The sequence below is a fragment of the Marmota monax genome, unplaced genomic scaffold, assembly GCF_021218885.2.
Source record: "Marmota monax isolate L192 unplaced genomic scaffold, Marmota_monax_Labrador192_F-V1.1 WCK01_AAM20220418_F8-fsc00088, whole genome shotgun sequence".
Lineage (NCBI taxonomy): Eukaryota > Metazoa > Chordata > Mammalia > Rodentia > Sciuridae > Marmota > Marmota monax.
The window spans coordinates 4239203-4259765 of NW_026694492.1; the positions used below are offsets into that span (position 1 = coordinate 4239203).

Genomic DNA, 20563 nt, shown 5'->3' on the forward strand with positions numbered 1-20563 from the left:
TGAATCTTAGGTCAAGATAGATTCCAATTCTGGCACATCCATTTCAATTTTATCCCCTGAAAATTTATCATTGGGAATAATTAAATTAAGCATCATAATTTTAAATGATCATACTTTCTGGGGAAAAGACTGATTTACTAGAAGTTCTTTAAATTCCCAGAATATAGACTTTCAGGGTTTGGAGGAACTTGGAAGTAAGTTAGGTAAAATTCAATTTCATAAAAAACAAAAAATGTGCTAAGGTGGAGAATTGCTGAGTGACTTAGCCAATGTCCAGTTAGAGAACTAAAATAGATCTTGAACTCAGGAAACTTTTAACATTGAACAATTTGAATGGGCATATAAACATACACAGGGGAGGGAAGCAGAGTTCAGGGTCCAAGGGGGTTTACTTTCTGGAGATTTTGTTTTAAACCAATGTGTGTACATGTATGTGTGCACACACATACCTATAACAAAGACATTTTCAGGCATATATGTGCATATGAGTATCCAGATCTGAAGATCATTTTAGTTTTCTTTATCATAGGAAAAAATTTAAAGTTCACCAACTCAGGCCAAGGCCAAACTGTCTAACTAAATTACAAAATTTAATATTTGCCACAAGTCCTCCAACATAAATCGATTTAAAAGACATGCAGCTTCAAATTAGGTGGCTGTTGGCCAGGCTGCTTTTATACAGGGATGCGAGGTTGCCTACAGCATCTTGGTAAATATCCTGTCCTTATCCTCAAGCTAACAACAAATGCCACAAACAAAAAAGACATTCAATGCTTTTGCTCTCTTTGTTTCCAGGGAGTATTGTGAAAGTAATTATTCTGTTGTATTTAAGAGGCCTATTTCATGGATGGGAAAATGTATTAAATTTCATTTGGCAGTTATTCAATCCTAGTTAATGTTATCTCCAGAGATAAGTGCTTCAAAACAGGCTTTCAGACCCCAGTTACTTCCATTCTACCATAATCCTTCTAAGAGTGTAGGACAGGAACTGGAGGTAACTTGTCGCTCATTTCTAGATCCAGGTGATAATGACACAAAACCATACTATGCTCTTAGAGACATTTTGACATATCAAAAATTAAAGCTTGTAATTCATGGCACGGGTTCAAAATTTCCCTCTTCACATTAGATGTTTTTTTCAGAAAGAAGAAAAAGATCAAGGAAAATGAGACAAAGAAAAAAGTCCTGATGCCTTTTACTTTACTCTTGTAAAGTAAGAGAGAAAAGTCAATGGGCTTTCACTGTAATTAGAACCTATTGACACAGCAAACAGTTTGGGTGCTGAACTGTAATCTCCCCCTGAAATATCAATTATACATGACAGTTGTAGAGTACTAGATTTCAGTTTCAATTACCTTGCCAGATCTCTGTCATATTAGAGGAAAGCAAACTTATTTTCTCACGTGTACAAAATACCATTCAGTCCAGAAGCACATCTTTTCAGAAGGCAGAATGTGGTTGTGCAAAGTTTTCTGTTGGCTCATAGATGGAACTCAGAGGCTCATACGGCAGCAGTAGGTGGATACTGTGAGGAACACCATCAGAGACAGGAAAACTGCAAGAAATCAAGACCTGACCCAACTCATGGGAGATAAAGTCCCCACACTGGGAAACCCTTCTTCAACCATAACTTCTGTAGTCCTCAGTTTAAAAGATTATTGACAATTTTTTTTAAAAAATTGTCCATGTGAATAAGCTTTATTTAAAGGAATTTTCACTGAAGTCAGATCATGATTCAGTTATTTTGCTTGGATTTTGATTAGATTCTTAAAACGTTCATTGAGAGATTTCATAAATGTCGTGAAAACACCTAATGATTTTTTTTTTCTAACAATATCACAGCCACATGCTTTGTCTGGAATTTAATGTAATTCCTTCTTGTGCAACTCTTAGAGGTTTGCTTAATAATGCTTACTCTCCAGATAACAAAATAATTTTCAAGAGGATTTAAATATAATCTAAATGATTCTGAGGTTGGCAGTGCTTATCTGTCATGTGATCAGCTACATTCAAAGTCCTCTGGACTGTCCACCAAAATGGTTATAATGAATGATCCTGTGATATGATTTGAGATGCAAATGGGTGTAAGCTGAATTGGGTTCATCTTTCTTTTTCTAACTCATAAATTCCATCTACTAAAACTGTTTCATTTCTCTCTTCTGTGTCTCCACCCCACCCTGCCACCAATTCTCAGCATCATTTTCCGACAGCGGAAACCGTCAACGGATGTAGCGTAAGACTATGGAGGGAGGTTAGCAGAGTCCATTTCATTTCTTCCCCACTCCAGGTGGCAGGCTAGAAAGTAGGTTTTATGGAACTAAAGTTAATCTATCCCCAGTGAACCAAACCCATGTAGCACAGAGATTATAGTGAAATCTTGCAGTTACTTAGAAGGAGCTTCTTGGATTTGAAGCAAAAAAAAGTCAACTAAACACTTGATGGGTACTTGGAATTCTGGATCCCTGAAGTGGGTCACCCCTGTGTGCATGCAGTCTTGCTGCTGACCTCCACACTCTAGACAGCATAGACACTCCAACACTCTGGATTTACCATTACCCTTGTCCTTTAATTTTAAAATGCTTCTTATTATCCAATAACATGCACTTATTATGAAATATTTGGAAAGGGGGAAGTATAAAGAAGCTCACCTAAACTAATGAAATATCCCCCCCTCCATCACTTTCCAAATCCTCACCTTTAGAATGCTATATTCTCTTAGCATCACTTGGTGGCTTGCACATTAAGATTCCAGCATGGCTCTCCACTGCTCTATCAACAATCTAAGATCTCTGACTTGTGCTGCTGTGTCTTCACCTGGATACTCTGGGACCATTTTGATTCCTGCCTATTTTTAAACTGCTCAGTCTCAATCTTTAGTTACCTACTCATGGCCTCTCACCTGCTGGGCTCACTCCTGCAAACCAGGGTTTACACAAGGTCCTCCCTTCTGTCCCCTGGGCTGGCTTCTCTTTCATTAGTTTTACAGATCCCCTGTCTCTCACCCTTCAGGGCCATCTGCACCCTGCACTTTCTCATCAACTTTCTGGAATTGCATGGGGTCTTCTCTGACCATTCACTGCAGATACCACCCTCAACAAAAATTCCAGGGTGCCATTTAATAACACAGGGCTTAAACTTCAATGATTTTGTTTTGCTGCTATTCATGAAGGCTATACTTGCCTTGGAGAGTGAGTGTCCCAAGGGCAGTGCTGGGTGTAGGTCACTGGTCAGTACTTCATTACAATGTGCCAGTGTATGGTCCCTAAATAGAGATGATCATACACAGGGCAGGTATCTGTGAGTCTGACTGAAATCTAAACCTTTGGCACTGTCAAATATACATTTAACATGTTTCCGTCAATAACAAATGGTCCATTTAATTCAATGAATGCCTTTTGAATGTTGCAAGACACTATTTAGGCATTTGCAGGGAAAAATAATAAAAGACAACTATTATTTTGGGGCCACTTATATTTTAATGGCAGGGTAATATGATTATGGTATAAAGCAAAACAAGATGAATGTCTTAAAAAAAACACAAGATCACACACATTTTTAAAGGACGGTGAAGTTGTATCTGGGAAAACCAGGACTACTTAAAGAAGGGGGAAGTTTAGATACGTTTTGAAGGATCGATAGAATTTTGATGTAGATTATTTAAACATATTTCTTAAAAAATTATGTTTAATATTAATTCAATAATATCCCAACTGTAAATGAAAATTTCTCTTTTTATATCAATAAGCAGAATTACTTGTGTGTGTGTGTGTGTCAGAAAAGCACACAGCTAAGGACTGTGTGTTAACATGTGTTTTCGTATTGTCAGACTACATATTTTCTGACAAAAAGCAGATTTTTGTAAAGCCCTTCATAAACTTCAACGGCTCTGCTACAAAGTGAACAACACAAGGCATTTGGACACAAATGGTACCTCACTGTGTGTGTGTATTATTGGCCCAAATGATTCACTCTTATTTAACTGCAATGCAGTCTTTCATCTCCCAGCTATACAATAATAGTTTCCATATGACCAGTGGCTCTGCTATAAATAAGATCAAAAGCAAAAGAAAGGATTTAATAAAAGAAAATGACATTAAGAGTAGCATGGAATCAAGAAAAAAATACCAATATCCAATTCTCTTTTTTCTTTCTTTTCTTTTTTTTTTTTTTTTAGGATCCCAAAGTACTAAGCAACTTCCCTAATATCTCATGAAAAAAATCCTTTGCAAGCAGTAGGCATTTGCAAAATCCATTTGCGTGCACCTTGGAGTGGCAAAGGTTGAGCTGGGGAGGGAACGTGAGGAGTAAGGGTGGAATGCCCCATTTAAGTCGGGCTGAAGAACAGGTAACAGACCAAACAGCTGGCCGCTAGCTTCACGTTGCAAAGTCTACAACAGAACGTGTCAAGGGCAAGCGTCCATCCATTCTCTGCCCTTTTCTGTTCTATTTAATGGAGATAGACTTTTTGGTAATCTAGAGCTTCTCAGAGAATCATAACATTGCTCAACTCAGTACATGTGTTCTGAGAAAGGAAGTTTTTTTTGGCAAAGCAGTGACAAGATATGAAGAGCCAACTTCCCAAACAAATTTTCTTCTAGTTCTTAAAAAAAAAAATTAAAAAAAATTACAATGTTAATCTCTATTCCCGACTGGATAAACAGCTGCTAATAACCACCCGCTCCCAGGGGAGGAGGCTGACTTCCTTTCATCTTCAGATTGGTGGATACCTGACGTTCCCTGGGCTTTAGTGATTCCTCATGTTCTTGTTTGGCTTTTCTGCAAAAATGCTTCAGAATGGATCTTGCCCATGTCAGGTTTCTTGATCCCCTTTCCCTGAGTCTGCATCCAAAAAACTTGGAAGACCTAGTTAGTTACGCTACTACTTGTTTGAAATAATAGTTCTTTTTATTCCTGGGGTGTTTAAAGAGGAAATTCAAGCACTTATGATCTCCGAGGGAGAGTGGAGCCTTGAACCCTTGTATCTGAAGCCCTGTGGGGGAAATGACCATTTTGGTTTCTTTCAGACTGGGCTAATTATTCACTCAAGCGCTGGCTATGTTCAAAGACACTCGGTTTCTAATTGTACTGTTAATGCGATTACTTCCTTAGACCTGTTTGTGTCTTTTATAAATAAAGGAGCAAACGTCAACACTTTCCCCTCTGGTGGGGAGTGCCCTGCAGAAGCTAACCCACCGCGGGCCCCTCTGCCTTTCCCACTTGTTCATGGACACCTGCTTTAACGGTGACCTCAGTTCTCCATCTCAAGATTCAGACGTTTCGCAAAGCAGCTTTTTAAACAAAAACCAGCTGTTTCCCATCTAGACTACGGGGAAAATTTTTGGGCAGCTTACAGAAACATTACCCAGGGACTACCATTCTCCAATAACTTTCACACACTTGAGCTCCAAATGAGAAGGTCTGCGTGCAGAAAAGCCAGGGAGAAGGCAAACTAAAATGTGGGGAGCCTAGCCCGTGGTTTTGCACAGTATGTCCAATTAACTGCTTTTAAGAGAGTGTGGCTATTGTATCAGGACAATGCTTCCCCTCAGATGTCATGTTACTAATATTGGACAGATCTCTGGGTTCAACTCAACTTTACAGTTCTCGGATGATTTATGGACACAGAGGAAGCTATAATTATGCACAACTGTGAAGGTCAACCAATTAGGTAGAACCCTCCAGTTACAGAGAACGCGGCTGTCGCTCCGGCTTTCGGTTTGCTCTGCCGACGCCCTTGTCTTACTGTGAGTCCCTTCTACACTTGTGTTTTCTAGGCAACTGAGATACTTTTTGATTTGAAGAATTTACAGCCACAATAAAAGTTAAAATAACAACAGCCATGGAATTAAAAAAAAAAAATTATAAAACGACCAAGGCCTGATCTTGGCTTTTAAACAGTGCCAAGTTGCGCCAGTATTTTCTGTTTTGGTATGAATGACATAACTGAATTACTTCATGAGCTGCTACTTTAATTCCTAAGGGTGGAAAATTCCATGAGTTAATTTAATTTGGATGTAAAAAATATACATGAAAACTCGCTCTTCCTGTGGACTCCCATGTGAAATGTTGGAGCCAATTGTTGGAGCTGCCGTGCTGTGGAGGAGGGGCTGTGCGGCGTGGCCACCAGCTGCAGGGCTGGATCATCAAGCAATTTCCTTACTTCTGTTTGAGCATATAAGGGCCTTTCTTTCCTCTCCTGTTTTTTTGAAATCATGCTTATTTTGTGGCTTGGGAATGACTTTTCTATCCTGTCTCTGTTGAAATTATACATCAATGCTAAATATGAGCTCAATGACACCTGCTGTATCTTCTTGTCTCAATCACATCCATCATAGGTGGCTTAAGAATTCCACCTTGCTCTAAAGTGAGACATGTACCAGGATCAAAGGCCAGGAGACGAGACTTTCTCTAGCACCTCTGAGCATCTCCAGCGGCATCTGAAGCAAGCAGATGCAGACTGAGTGAACATTTGTGTGTGTTTTCTAATATATACAATATATAACTTTCCCTCTAGAAAAATCTGCTTTCTGGAGAAAACAAGGGTAGTATTACATTTTTTACGATACAAAGTTTATGCCCTTTTCAAATATGGGTAATTTGGTATTGTGTCCTTGTAGCTAGTAAAAATTCAATAAAAAATAATGATGATGGAGCTATTAAACCTACCTGCTTGTTTTTTCCTCCATTATTTAATAATAAAACTACCTAAGAATATAATGAAGTTATATTTTTTAATATTTTAAAGTGGAGAAAACAACAAAAAAATTTTTTTGGTTTGTTTTGGTTTTGGTACCCAGGATTGAATCCAGGGGTACTCTACTCCTGAGCTACACCCCCAGCCTTTTTTATTTTTAAATTTTGAGACAGGCCTCACTAAGTTGCCCAGGTTGGCTTTGAACTTGAAATCCTCCTGCTTCAGCCTTCCAAGTCACTAGTTTTTGTGCCTGGCAACAAAAATGTTTTAAACATTTATTTCTTTAAAGGTCATGGCTACAGGATGCTAAACATATTTAGGGAAATAAAATTAGAGAACTAGAATTTGCTTGTCCTAGGGGCACAGAGAGCAGTTTTTTGGGTTAAACAACCAATGCATACTGAATGACTATTTCAATGTCATGGAACCTAAATCTGAATAAAATAGGTATGGGGGAAAAGAAGGGGATGCACCTAATCTGGACCCACTATAGTGAAACCTAGGGAGGTCTGTTGTCCTAACCACCTCTCTTAGGGTTTAGAAAGTAAATGTTCTCACTACTGCAGCTGCATTCAAAACCTTTTGAACTTTTGCAGAATATCATTGCGGGATAAGCTTAAGGATTCTGAAGATGCTGCTAATCTGCTTTCAATAATAACTGATAATTGAGGAGGTTAGGAGAGAGAGTGGAATACCAGAAATAGACGAATGTCCTAATTCCAACAACATAGTAGCTATTGAAAAATGATGCTGATGATTAAGATCTTGGGTGGAATTCTGTAACAGGCTATTTAAAAGATAATTTTGGAGTGCTCTGAAATAGAGACAGTGACCTCTCCAACATGGTTTGGTTTCACCAAGAACAAGTCTTTCTGGACAAATCTTGTTTCCTCATTTATAGGAGTGTGACATGCATGGTCTCTTGTGACACGGATATTGACCTGAGAAAGGGCAGACTGTGTGAGTGTAAAATCAGAGGGACAGAACTGGTTGAGATATTAAACTCCAAGGGGAGGGGACAGTAAGTGTAGAGAGAATGCCTGTAATACTGATTCTCAGGGCCTATTGGTCTGTGTCTTCCCAGGTCAACTTTTCATTAGTGGCTTTAAAGTGGGCTTTCCTGGCACCCATCACATTTGCCAATGAAGAGCTGGCAGAGTATGTGACTGAGCGAGGAATCGAGGTAGACCTTTACACTGCAAACAGATGGAAGGCTGCAACATGAAATTCAAAGGCATTGAGGGGTACTCTGTATAGGTATAATATAAAGTGCACAAGGATTGCTGGGAGACATGTGGCTTATGGACTTCATCTGATTACAAGTTCAATATAAGTCAGCAGGATGATGAAGGCATTACCAAGAGCAAATAGGATTTTCCCAGATGGCCTTAATGAAGATGCAATGTACAGAACAGGGGACGTGACTTAACCACCCTGGTTCACTGTGACAACTCCCTGAGTGCTATGATGGGGTTGAGGTTCTTGGGTGAGGGAGACTAGGAAGAATACATCAGAAGGTCCTGGAGTTTGTGGTGAGGAGTCAAACATTATGTTAGGTTAAATATTTGAAGATATAAATATTTAACTTAAAGGAAAAAAAAAACATTGAATAGACTGTCTTCAAATAAGCAAGTTTCTCAAGCATTTGGATTTGAGGGCAATTCCCAGTGGACAGAGAAAGAAAGAGTGTACAGAGAAGCAGATTTGAGTAAGACCTAGGAAGAATTTTCAAACATGTGATGGACCTGGGGGGCATCTGGAGCTATTCACCTTGGAGGAAGGATGTTAGCACAGGCTTGTCAACAGTCTGGCACATAACTGGTAGGGAAATTTGGGTAGAGATGACATCGAAGGTTCCTGAGATTCTATGATAATGACTGCTTAGAAATGAAGTACACATTTATATACAAACAGAAATTCGTAGAACAAAAAAATCTGGGACAACAGAGGCACAGGCTACAAACAGGGGCCACTCTGTTGAACACACCTCCGTGGAAGAGGTTCACACAGCAAGAGAATTTTCTGACTCCCGCTGCTCCCAGGGCACCCTACCAGAAATGCCAGCCAGGACATCACCTCAGTGCTCTCTGGGGACCCGTCTGTGTTGCCAAGTATTATTGGCAGAGCTCAACAGCTACTTGCTGCAAGCAGCCAAGGGGCAGCTCAGGAGTTTTCTTGGGTTTCATCAGTTAGGTCAGAGTAACAGAGTGCTTAGTAATATCAGTCGCAGTTTTGAAATTGGTACGGTATTAGGTTAGAGAGGAAGTCTGCTGTGGCAGTGGGAACACTGTATAAAGGGTGCTGGTCTAGTGGCTGGCTTGTCCGGTTTTCTAATCCTAGCTCAGCCATTAACCAGCAAGTCCCCACACTTGGGTCACTTCCCCTTTCCTTGGTCTTCAGCAGCAAAACCAGGGCAATGGGCTAACTGACTTCTGAGCTGCTTTTAAAATCTAAAATGCAATGGTTTGAACTCAACTGTGAGAGTAGAACCAATTCAACTGTCCTATGAAACCCTCAGTGGAATAAGTTCTCATATGCTTAATGTCGGTTAAAGAAAAAGGTGCTTTCCCCCCTAATATGTATTCTTTGGATAAATCCTACTTAATCCAAATCAAACTAAAAATGTCATTGAAAAAAGTGAAGTAGGCTAAGGTTGACTGATACGCGTGGTTTCTGAACTGTGTTCCACAACCCCACCTGGGGGTCTAGTGAGGAGCCGTGGGGATGCCACAAAAGACAGGGGTCAGGGGAGAGGTAGTTCCACTGGGCTCCTCTGTCCCAGGTCAATCAGGGTTGTTTCCTGTAGGAGGTCACTACTCCTACACCAAGTGACCATGTGACATTTCCTCCTGGATAAGAGAGTTCTGCTCTCTTGTTGGGTCTAGCAGACCAGTATGCAGCAATTTGTTTAAATATGCTAGTCCTTTCTGCCTAGTCTGTGAATTCCTTCAGAGCAGAGAACACATCTTAGCATAGGGTCTTACCCTGGTAACCACTGCTAAATGTTTCTGAAATGAATAAGTAGAATTAAACAAAATATACTGGAAATCAAATAAATTTTACATATTAATACAGAAGTCTTTAGCTCACTGGTCTTGCTGTTGCTAGCTCTACTGACACAGAGTCACATGAAGATCTGTTCGATATGGGCTTTGTTCTTATTCAGTTAAAAGAAGAGGTTAGGTCATTTGAAAGGCTTCTTCCAGGCCTCATCTGGTGGTATGAATAACGAATGAATAGTGGAGAGAATTAAATTTGGAAAATTGCCATTTCAATAATTGATAGGAAATCTAAAAATCCAATATCAGGATTAACCATGGAGACATCTGAGGTACAGAAGGGATTATATTTGGTAAGTTTCTAACTAGGTTAGTGGAAAGCCCAGCTGTTTCCTTAATTCTCTCACATTTCGAGATTTCTACTTTGATTCTATAAGAAAACTAGGTGGTTATGTAAGAAAAATAATGACTTAAAATTTACTAACTCAAGAACTCATGTAAGAGTTCACACCCTTGGCCACTTAGCAAAAGTATGTTGACTTAAGAAAAAGTGTTTAGACAACGTGGGTTGTACCCTGAGCGTGTACCCCATGGTGGGGGACAGGGGGCGGGGAGGGAGACAGCTGCTCTGGGAACTTGGCCATAAAATACCTGCAAACTTCTTCTGCCACCCAACATTGATCAAGAATTGAAAATCACAAGCTTCTGGCACTGAAAATTAATTCTCAAAAGGCTGACAGTCTCTGGGAAGTACTCATGGTACTAAAAAAGAGCATGGAACTTGGAGTCAACATATCTGAGTTTAAATTCAGCTGCATGCCTTGAGACTACCTGCTCAAACCTCCTGGGGCCACCATGATCACTTCAATGGGCCCTGGTATAGCTGGCCTGGTATACTGTAAATGGGACCCAGCAGGGGGGCTGGAAACTCTTCAGGCACTGAGAATGTTAGTTTCTCTTCTTCCCTTTTGATGGATGGTCTATTTATGGGGAAGGAGACACGTGATACTCAAGGAATTTATAATAGTTGGTAAGGCAAAAGTCATATCTATAAAAGATGCCGAGCTACGTGTAGCTGGGTAAGATAAATATCTAGAAATGGGGTGACTCAGAGTGCCTTTAAGAGTGGACCAGAAAATGATGATCATGGGCAGGAACAGCAAGAGAAGATGGCCTGGAAGAGGAAGAATTTGAGTCAGAACTTTGAAAATGGCGGGAATTAGGCAGGCAGAAAGAAATGGATGGGCAGGTCCCTTTGGAGAGAGGTACCTCGCGAGAGTGTTCTGGGCAAATTCTGGTAAGATGCACACAATGTGCTCGCTGCAGAACCTTCTGCATATTGGAGTGGCTAAATGGAAGACCTCTGGTAAGTGGACATGGGTCTTAAATGCTGGACTAAGGAATTGGTCTTTATCTAATAGACGATGGAAAGTCAGTGAATGTTTTGGGGTAAGAAAAAGACCTAGGCAAATAATATCATCTAGAAGCGCCCACATTTGCAACACTCTCTGGTGCTAGGAGCCATGCCGCTGAGGAAAGAAAAGAAAAGAAAAGAAAAAAAACCCTTTCATTACACTAATACTTAGTAAATCACAGAAGACCTACTTCAGAACTCCAAGGAAAACATTTTTGTGAATCAAAAGCTAAGTACAATATGTTAGCAATTAAATGAGATAACATAATAGCTGAGGCAGAACCGCAGCTTTCCCCACCACAAATCCAAGCTGCACCAGAAAGAAAGGCTTACATCATCTTCCAAGTTATCAAGCTATTTTGTTTTGATTTTCAGGAGGCGGGGAGGGAGGGAACCAGAAGAGTACTGAGGTCAAGAGGATTCAAAGCTGTCTATTCTTTAATCAGAAGGAATTAGGAAGGAGAAGGAGAAACGAGATCTGCTCAAAACAACTCCCACCCTGGGATGAGTCTGGAGTCCCTGGTCCCTCACTTCCAGTCCAGGACACAGGAAGGTGTGCAGCCCAATGTGGCTCTTTCCAGTGCTTTCTGCCACATTTCCGGTGCATACCTCCCGCTGCTACTTTATTTACTGCAGCTGGCCAAAGTTTTATAGCCTGTTTCATGTATTAAAATTCAAATGTGGAAAACATTACCAGTATCCTCCTTGATTTTTTTTTTTTATTTTGTTGTTGTTGTGGGGAAAGGTGGGGGGGGTTGTTTTGCATTTTTTTTTTTTGCTTCCCCTTAAACTTCCCTTTTATTGTGGAATGCATCCAATGGTCAAAGGCTAACATTAGACTGACTAAATTCAAAAACTATTTCCTTTGTTCTTAGTTTTTTTTTGTTTTAAAATTCATACTAGTTTGCCCAAGGAAAGATATGCCAATCCAGCCTCTTCCACACACATTAATGTTTAGACTGAGGATCTAGGATTCTGTGGACAGGCTAAATGGTCTTTCAAGAAGAAAGGGGGAAAAGGTAACTAGCCCCTCTTTGGGTCAGATGCAGCAGGTTGCTGACAGAGGTGGTACCACGTTCTGGCTGGCTCCATGGCTGTTCTTAATTGAATACAAGATGTCTCAGAAGAGTGAACAGGAACGTTTCCTCGTCCACAAAACTGGCAGCTCTATTTCTTCTATATAGTTTTTTTTTTCTTTCCCAATCCAATCAAAGAGGTATCTGTGTTATATTGGCCAATTATTTCCCTTTTCAAAATGGTTCTGTTCTATTCTCTCCCGTTCCCCTGCACTGAAATCAGTTCAACTCCCCATCTCCAAAAATAATTCTAGACTTTTCCTCCCATCCCATCTCTGAATCAGACTCAAAGAGGAGGCAATTCAAAGGTCAAATAGTTCCAAAAAGCATCTATGTATAGTTTAGTATGTTAAAGAACCACTTAACCTACATCTGGTACTTAAGAACAAACTTTACATATTTATGGAAAGACAGTCTCTGAAGCAATGCCCTGGCTGCGTGCTGCATCCGGTTAACATATGCAAAACGAACCCAGCTACAGAAATTAAACTATTTTTCTCTTGATTGAGAGCAGATATACAGAAATGGTTATAAGTCACAGATCTGGCTTTTAATAAAGCCAGATTTCTTAATTAAAAGCAGTATTGTTTAAACATCGTAGTTAGAAAAAAAAAGAGAGCTGTACAAATGAAAATCTCATATTATATGCATCCCAAGTGAATTTAACACATTACCTGAGGCCAAGCCAAATTAAAATCTAGACTTTCCTTTTGTAAACTCTTAGCAACCACTATGAACAGACAAATTTTACTTAGTGATGAATTTTTAGGGTAGAGGTCAAGGAAAAGAAAAAAAAAAGAAAAAAAGATATAGCTTTGGCATTCAAAAATATCTTTCCACATTTTAGAAGTGAGTTCATTGCTTCTATTTATAATCCAGTATTTTGGGTTTCAAATTGGTTGCAGGTTTTGATATTACACTGCTCAGGACAGTACTCTTCATCTTAGTGTTTTAGTAGGAGAAACTGAAAGGACACAATAATACTCTTGAACAAGAACTTGAAGAACCTCCTAATAACTTGTACTTATTTTGTGTTTCCTTTAGAATGTCTTTAAACAAAAGATGCTACAGTTCTACTGGAAAAGAGACCGTCATTCAAGCAATTTTTAGAAAAAAATCTAGAAGGGACAGAGTAGGACACTAAGGTGTTTATGACCAGACAGGAGTCTGGATAGAGCAGAATTATTATAATATCATCAAATTCTACACCTATTTAGTCATTTCATTAATTGTCACAACTTAATATTCTGTTAATATTCTCAGTGTCTTTGTAACACACCCCAAAAGATGCTTTCTAAAATTCTTTCAAAAGAGTAAAAGAGACACTCCAATTGTCAGGTGGACAAATCTGCTAACAGATTATTCAAATAAACTCTTATTTATAAATGTGGTAGCAAAACTATTCTCTACATTAGATTTCACAATCCCATAACATGTATGTACACAAACAAATTTACCATATGTTTCTACCTCCCGTACTGAGGACACAAGGGACCATTTTGGCTTCTTTAATGATAATGATAATAATAAGGATAGGAATAATAATAATAAGCCCAACCTGCTCATATTTGAAATTTCGGCAATGTTGAACCCTTAAATCAAAGTCACCAAGATGAATGGTTTAAAATACCATCAGTGACCCAGCAACTCATTCCTGGATATATGCTAGGGGAATGGAAAACATGTGCTCACACAAAAACTTGTGCATGAACATTTATAGGTGGATCACTCATAACAGCCCCAAACCAGAGACAAACCAAGTTACCTATCACCTAATAAATGGATAAATGTAATGTGGTCTAGCCATGCCATGGAATATTATTTGGCAGTGAAAACAAAAGAAGCTCTATATGTGGTAAAATATAGGTAAACCTTGAAAAGATTATGCTAACTAACAGCAGCTAGTCAGAAAGACCAACATGTGTTATGTGATTCCATCTATGGAAAATGTCCATATTTAGGCAAATTTATAGACAGAAAGTAGATTGATTAGTGGTTGTTGGAGGCAGAGGGTGGGAAATAAGTGCTTGGTGAGTTTTCTTTTTTACAGTGGGCTAAAATGTCCTAAAACTAGACTGTCATGATGGCTGCACATTCCTGTGAATGCATTAGAATACATTGGATTGTATACTATAAATGGGTGCACTTTTGTTTTCTCAATAAAGCTGCTTTAGAAAAGCCAGTAGCAGTAGTTATTTAAACCTGAAATTCTAATTCCGCACTGTACAAATTTGTATACTCTACAAATCTCATCACTTACCATGAGTGAATGTCTGTTGGCTGAAAGAAGGCCGGTTCCGTACCCTGAGCCCAGACCACCCATTGCTCCATTATGAGAAGGTCCAATGATCCCGTGCATGTCTCCATGACCACCAGGCACAGCTGTGGATGGGCCCACTGCATGATTCCGGAGAACATGAATCGCATCATCCAGTCTTTCTAAACGATCTTCAATTCGGCTTTGCTGTTGGTTAATAAATGACGTAAAATTCGATTTAGTTTGAAATACATACATAGGTTAGTTACATAAGGAGATCTTTGATGGACACAAACCACACTTTGGTTCTTGAATATATGTTTGCAATACAGTTAATTGCCTTCGAACAATAATAAAAATACATAATGTCCTTCCTGGAAAACTGGTGGGAAATGCTGATGTTAAAATTATAGTATTATTTACATGAAAAAGTAAATTAAAAAAAAGTTCTTCCAGGACATTACTGTGTACGTATGCTACACTGAACTGTTTTAGCTTGAAAGATAATTTAGATTTACTCTATGAAAGATCATTCATTGAATTTCAAGAAAGAGTCTGTGCGTTAGGAGTCTTATTGAGGAAGTAGGTTCCTAAGCCATCGTGATGGAGAGTTGGGCCTACATTTTTTTTCGACTAGGCACATATCTAAAAAGAACAACAACAACAAACCAAAACCCAAGACATTCCGGAAGGGATTAGTTAAGAGTTCAGTGAAAGATGGTCTATTTGTGGTTTCCTAATTAAATTATTTTCAAGTCAGAGACAGGTAAAAGCATACAGATTTTGGCTTCCTACTGAGTTTTTAACCTGTGTGAGTTGCTTCTTGTCTACTATCAATACCAGTCTACATGTGTGTGCACATGTGTATGTAAGGCCCCAAGTTTGTTACAGAAAAAAAAAATCACTAAAATTCTATCAACCAAAGTAATGTAAAACTTGAAGACTGAAGCATCATAAAGATCTGACCCCCTCATTCACTGAGGACGATGTCTCAATGAGTTCAAAGCCCCTCTATGGTACAGAGTCACTACCTCATATAGTCATAAGCCCAAGGACCTTTTTCATTCTAGCCACATTAGGATTCTAGTTTACCTCAGCTAGGTGAGGCCTCCATTAGAGGAAAAAGAAAATGACGAGACACACACAAACACACACATACACACACACATGCACACACACACTTTTTTGCTTTTATCAATGACATCAGGTATTACTCTCTGTTGTACCCTTTAAAAATGTAACATCTCATTGATCCTTGCTGCTCATGGGTACTACAGATAGAAAAGACATTAATATCCCTTTCATACAGAGGGTAAAAAGAGGCTCAAAGAAAAGAAGTGAATTAATTCCTCAGTGTCCCACTGCTGGGAAACATAAAGTCAGGGTTGGAATCAAGAGTTCTGGACTTTAAACCTTGTGCTGCTCTGTACCGTATCAAGCTATGATCTACTCTGATTCCTCATGTGCTGGGCAAACAGATGGGCCAGTTCTACGGCATGAGAAAAACAATTTCTAATTATTCTATATCGACAGGAAGAATGTGTGTCTAATGGAGTTAGTCTATGGTACAGAGCATTTTGATTCGGTGGGCTTGGGAGTTAAACCATCTCCTGAGACTGCTAACTCTGCTACTATTTGACCTGGGAAAAGTCACTAACCTTCTCTGAGCCTGAGTTTCATTTTTAAATAGTTTTTATATAGATGGACACCATATCTTTATTTTTTATTTTTAGCTGAGGATTGAACCTAGTGCTTCACACGTGCTAGGTAAGCGCTCTACCAACTGAGCTAGAGTCCCAGCCCTGAGCCTGAGTTTTTTAATTTATAAAAATGGGAATGATACCACAATAGCAAGACTGTGGAACCAACCCAGATGCCCTTCAATAGACGAATGGATTAAAAAAATGTGGCATTTATACACAATGGAGTATTACTCTGCATTAAAAAATGACAAAATCATAGAATTTGCAGGGAAATGGATGGCATTAGAGCAGATTATGCTAAGTGAAGCTAGCCAATCCCTAAAAAACAAATGCCAAATGTCTTTTTTGATATAAGGAGAGTAACTAAGAACAGAGTAGGGACAAAGAGCAGGAGAAGAAGATTAACATTAAACAGGGATGAGAGGTGGGAGGGAAAGGGAGAGAGAAGGGAAATTGCATGGAAATGGAAGGAGACCCTCAGGGTTATACAAAAGTACATACAAGAGGAAGTGAGGGGAAAGGGAAAAATAATACAAGGGGTAGAAATGAATGACAGTAGAGGGGGTAGAGAGAGAAGAGGGGAGGGGAGGGGAGGGGAGGGGGGATAGTAGAGGATAGGAAAGGCAGCAGAACACAACAGACACTAGTATGGTAATATGTAAATCAATGGATATGTAACTGATGTAATTCTGCAATCTGTATATGGGGTAAAAATGGGAGTTCATAACCCACTTGAGTCAAAGTGTGAAATATGATATATCAAGAAATTTGTAATGTTTTGAACAACCAACAATAAAAAATTAAAAAAAAAATGGGAATGATAATATATACTTCTGAGTGTAAATGCAAGCATGAAAAGACAGACATGTGCCTATCCTAATGCTGGCTCTCCTAGTGGAGGGAAAGAGGAGTTTCTACTTATGAAGCCCCTCTGAGCATTCAGATCCATAAGGAATGGAAGCTGTAGTCCAGAACTATAAATAGCCTTATAGTTTTAAAGCTGGAAAAAGCCTGTTTGGGATGGATGGGTCCTGAAGAATGACCGAAGGAGGCAAACTCTTAAAACAGCTATGCATTACTTAGGTGTAGACTGCCAATCAATGGGTTGGGTAGCGCACATGCTATCTCTGTGTGTGGTTCTCTTTATTGGCTAAAATGCATAGCTGGATGATTCAGACACTCCAGCAAGGAGAAGAGCACAATGAAGGAGGGAATCCATCTTTGTGTTTTCATCTTTCGATTTTCCTTAAAGAGGGATCAGAGAGGGAAGATACAGAAACACTGACAAGATAACACTAAGTTAGGGAAATCCATGCCTTCTGTTTCATCTAGAAATTTTCAGGAAAAAAAAGGAAAACTCAGCTTTGAAGGACTAATGGGCTTGCCCCACTTCTGGCTACCCTCCCCATCTGACTCATGTCAAGACCAGATACTGCATGGATCAGGGTGGCTGCATGCGTATTTCCAGCCCCATCCACCAAGAGTTGAGGAAGACTAAAGTGTCAGACACTGAATCATCATGAGTATTTATAGTACGAATTATTCCCATGGAAATGTTCAGCTATTTCCTCCTGAAGAGTAGGCACTTCTGTACTATTAACAATATTACTGAATTCCTATGAGAACCACAGTGAATGAGGAAATAAACAGTAGGTCTCTTATTCAGAGGTTAAGAGGAAACCTCCTATGAACCTGTTATTCTGGGAACCAAAGTAGAGGTAGCAGGAATCTTTGAGTGCTCTAGCCGTGTGGCTGAGCAGGAGCAATAGCTGGTTGATGGCAGGGAAGTTATTTAATCACAGGCAGGGGTCTCTCCCAACCATGGGGGTAGAGGTCATTATCCTGCTAGGATTCTGAGTCTCTTCTTTGGTCCTAGATGCTCAGTACCCCAGGCCTTCCACTGTAGTAGTATCCAGGTAACCATCAACAAACATAAACAAGCAGTCTAATGACTGGCTGTAATCAAGCTGGTGTGCGTAACATTGACCTATAGTCCCAGTGACAAGGAGCATCTTGGAATGTGAAGTAGATGGAAAGGAAAAACTGGATTGGAAAGTGGCTGCAGAGAAGCAGATGAGACTTACCAAGGAGTGCAAGGGTCCTTCATAATTGGGAGATGATGAGGCCTGACCTCCATTTCTTGACCAAACAGCAGTGCCTGCTGATAGTACAATGAGAATTAATATTAGATTCATATCAACTTAATAATCAACTGAATGTACTTTTTAAAAATAGTCCTTTGATGCTGATGTTCTCTTAAACAATAAGGTAACTACATGTGAACTTCTCACACCAGAATGTTGTGCAAAGAAAACATTTTCTTTCTTCCTTTCATCCTTTCTTTTGCGGTGCTGGGGCATGAACACAGGACCTATATGCACATTAGGCCACTGAGCTGCTTCCCTAGCCCAGGAAAACCCTTGAAATGTAAAACATGTAGACTCTACATGGACCCTCAGTTCCTTCTAGAAGAGAACATTTAATGGAGTCTTAATTTCAGCTGAAAAGGCTCCTGGTAGAAGAAATCAGTTACTATAGAGTACTTTTAAGGGTACACAGAAGGAGGGGCTGTTAGATCTTTATGCAAGGCTAGTTTATGTTCAACCAAAATTCCCTCATCAATGGAAAGCACCTGTGCTACTTGTTTTATGTGATCTATGGGTTGGCATTGTAGCTCAGTGGTAGAGCATTTGCCTTGCATGTGTGAGGCACTGAGTTTAATCCTCAGTACCACATAAAAATAAATAAATAAAATAAAGGTATTGTCTCTCTCTCTCTCTCTCTCTCTCTCTCTCACACACACACACACACACACACACATACACAAACCTGTATAAATGTATGAAATGAGATTATTTTTTAGGAACATTTTTTTGGGCGCCTGGGGATTAAACTTAGAGCCCTGAGCCTCTTGGAAACATTTTAAAAGAATTAGACTACTTAGAAAAAAATCCACTAAACAGAAATTTTGAAACTCCATACAATAGTAACAACTAATATTTTCTTGTGAAGAAAATAAACATATTACTATTCACAAAACCTGATGGTAAAGAAAGATTCTTATTAGAATGGGCTGGGGTTGTAGCTCAGTGGTAGAGCACTTGCCTACCATGTGTGAGGCACTACATTCTATCCTTGGCACCACATTAAAAAAAAAAAAAAGTATAGGTATTGTGTCCATCAACAACTTAAAAAAAATTAAAAGAATACATATTCTATGTCTAACCTGCAAAATAAATAAAAGCCAATTTTAAATTTAATATGTATTTAGGGTACAAAGCTCAGAAAATACATAATTCAAAAAAAGAAAAAACTAATAGCTATGATCTCACTGAAATCTCATGCCCCGATGCTGTTAGCACTTTTAAAATCCATTCTTCCTGTCTTTTCTGGGTATGCCTGTGTATTTTTATGCTAAACAAAAATAGAATATTTTGTTCAATTACTTTTCTTGACAGAATTTGGACAGAGCCGTCAGTGTGAAAATAGCAATCTGTCCCCTTATTTATATCTTCATAAAAGTTCTTTCTCCCCAGCACGTGGTCTTCCCAGGATGCATTTCCAGGACCCAGAAAGTGGCATCTGCAGCCTTGTTTCTGTGCCTTCCACCTAGAACAGGCTGCACAGGCTGCAGGCACGTGTGCTAGTCCACTGAAAGGTTACGCATGCTGACTTTCTGGTCCCACCATAAGCTAGAAGCGGAGCCACAGTGTAGGCTTGGAGCTCTGGCATTACTATCTATTGCTAATGGCGTAACCTTGGCAAGTTGCTTGCCCTTGCCCACCCATCCTCCTTCTCTTCCTTCCTCTCTCCTTCCTTCCCTTCCTCCCGTCCTTCCTTTCAAGGATGGTGGGGATTGAACCCAGGGCCTCTCTCATTCTAGGCGAAAATGCTCTACCACTGAGCTACACCACCCATCCAAGGGCCTCAGTACACATATCCATAGAACTGGGCATTAGACTAAATTAGTTGTTCTCACAGTTTAAAACCTGAGAACATTGTTCGCTTGCTTGTTTGTTTTTTCCAAATTAGAACACATGGAATTAAGAGTTGCTTTGTTTGAAATGGGGACATGGGGCGTTCCATTAACTCAGATGCTCTCTCCCTCCGGCCTCGAGTGCTTTCTACCCAATCCTTGTCTGGTTCTAGACACTGCACAAGAGATCATTTTTCAAAGCCTAAGAATCCGGTGCAGAACTAGAAGAGTACAACACCACTGAACTTCACTTTCCATTTGTGCCACGGGGAATAATACTTCATGATCCTCTTACGATTATCTTCATTTCTTTCAGTTTTAACTTGGCCTCTTTAGAGATGCAGTTACCCATCCCTTTTCTTATTCTGTGACCCTCCCCTATCATGGAGGCTTGGAAATAGCTGATATGAAATCGCATTTTAGTCACAGTCATCACTTAGGAAA

The 20563-nt window shown here is 39.5% G+C and overlaps 1 protein-coding gene across 22 annotated transcripts in view; it reads right to left on the minus strand.

Moving 5' to 3' along the window:
• Tcf4 (transcription factor 4) overlaps positions 1 to 20563 on the minus strand; it is a 347226-nt gene that overhangs the window by 15092 nt on the left and 311571 nt on the right. For 18 of the 22 annotated variants that reach the window (XM_046419428.2, XM_046419435.2, XM_058571343.1 and 15 more), the window contains 2 exons: positions 18228 to 18304; positions 14444 to 14647 (listed from right to left, as the gene is read on the minus strand). In XM_046419428.2, the coding sequence (XP_046275384.1) occupies positions 14444 to 14647; positions 18228 to 18304 (281 nt within the window). The remainder of the gene's footprint in view (positions 1 to 14443; positions 14648 to 18227; positions 18305 to 20563) is intronic. The other 4 variants (XM_058571344.1, XM_058571341.1, XM_046419444.2 and 1 more) reach the window with 1 other exon arrangement.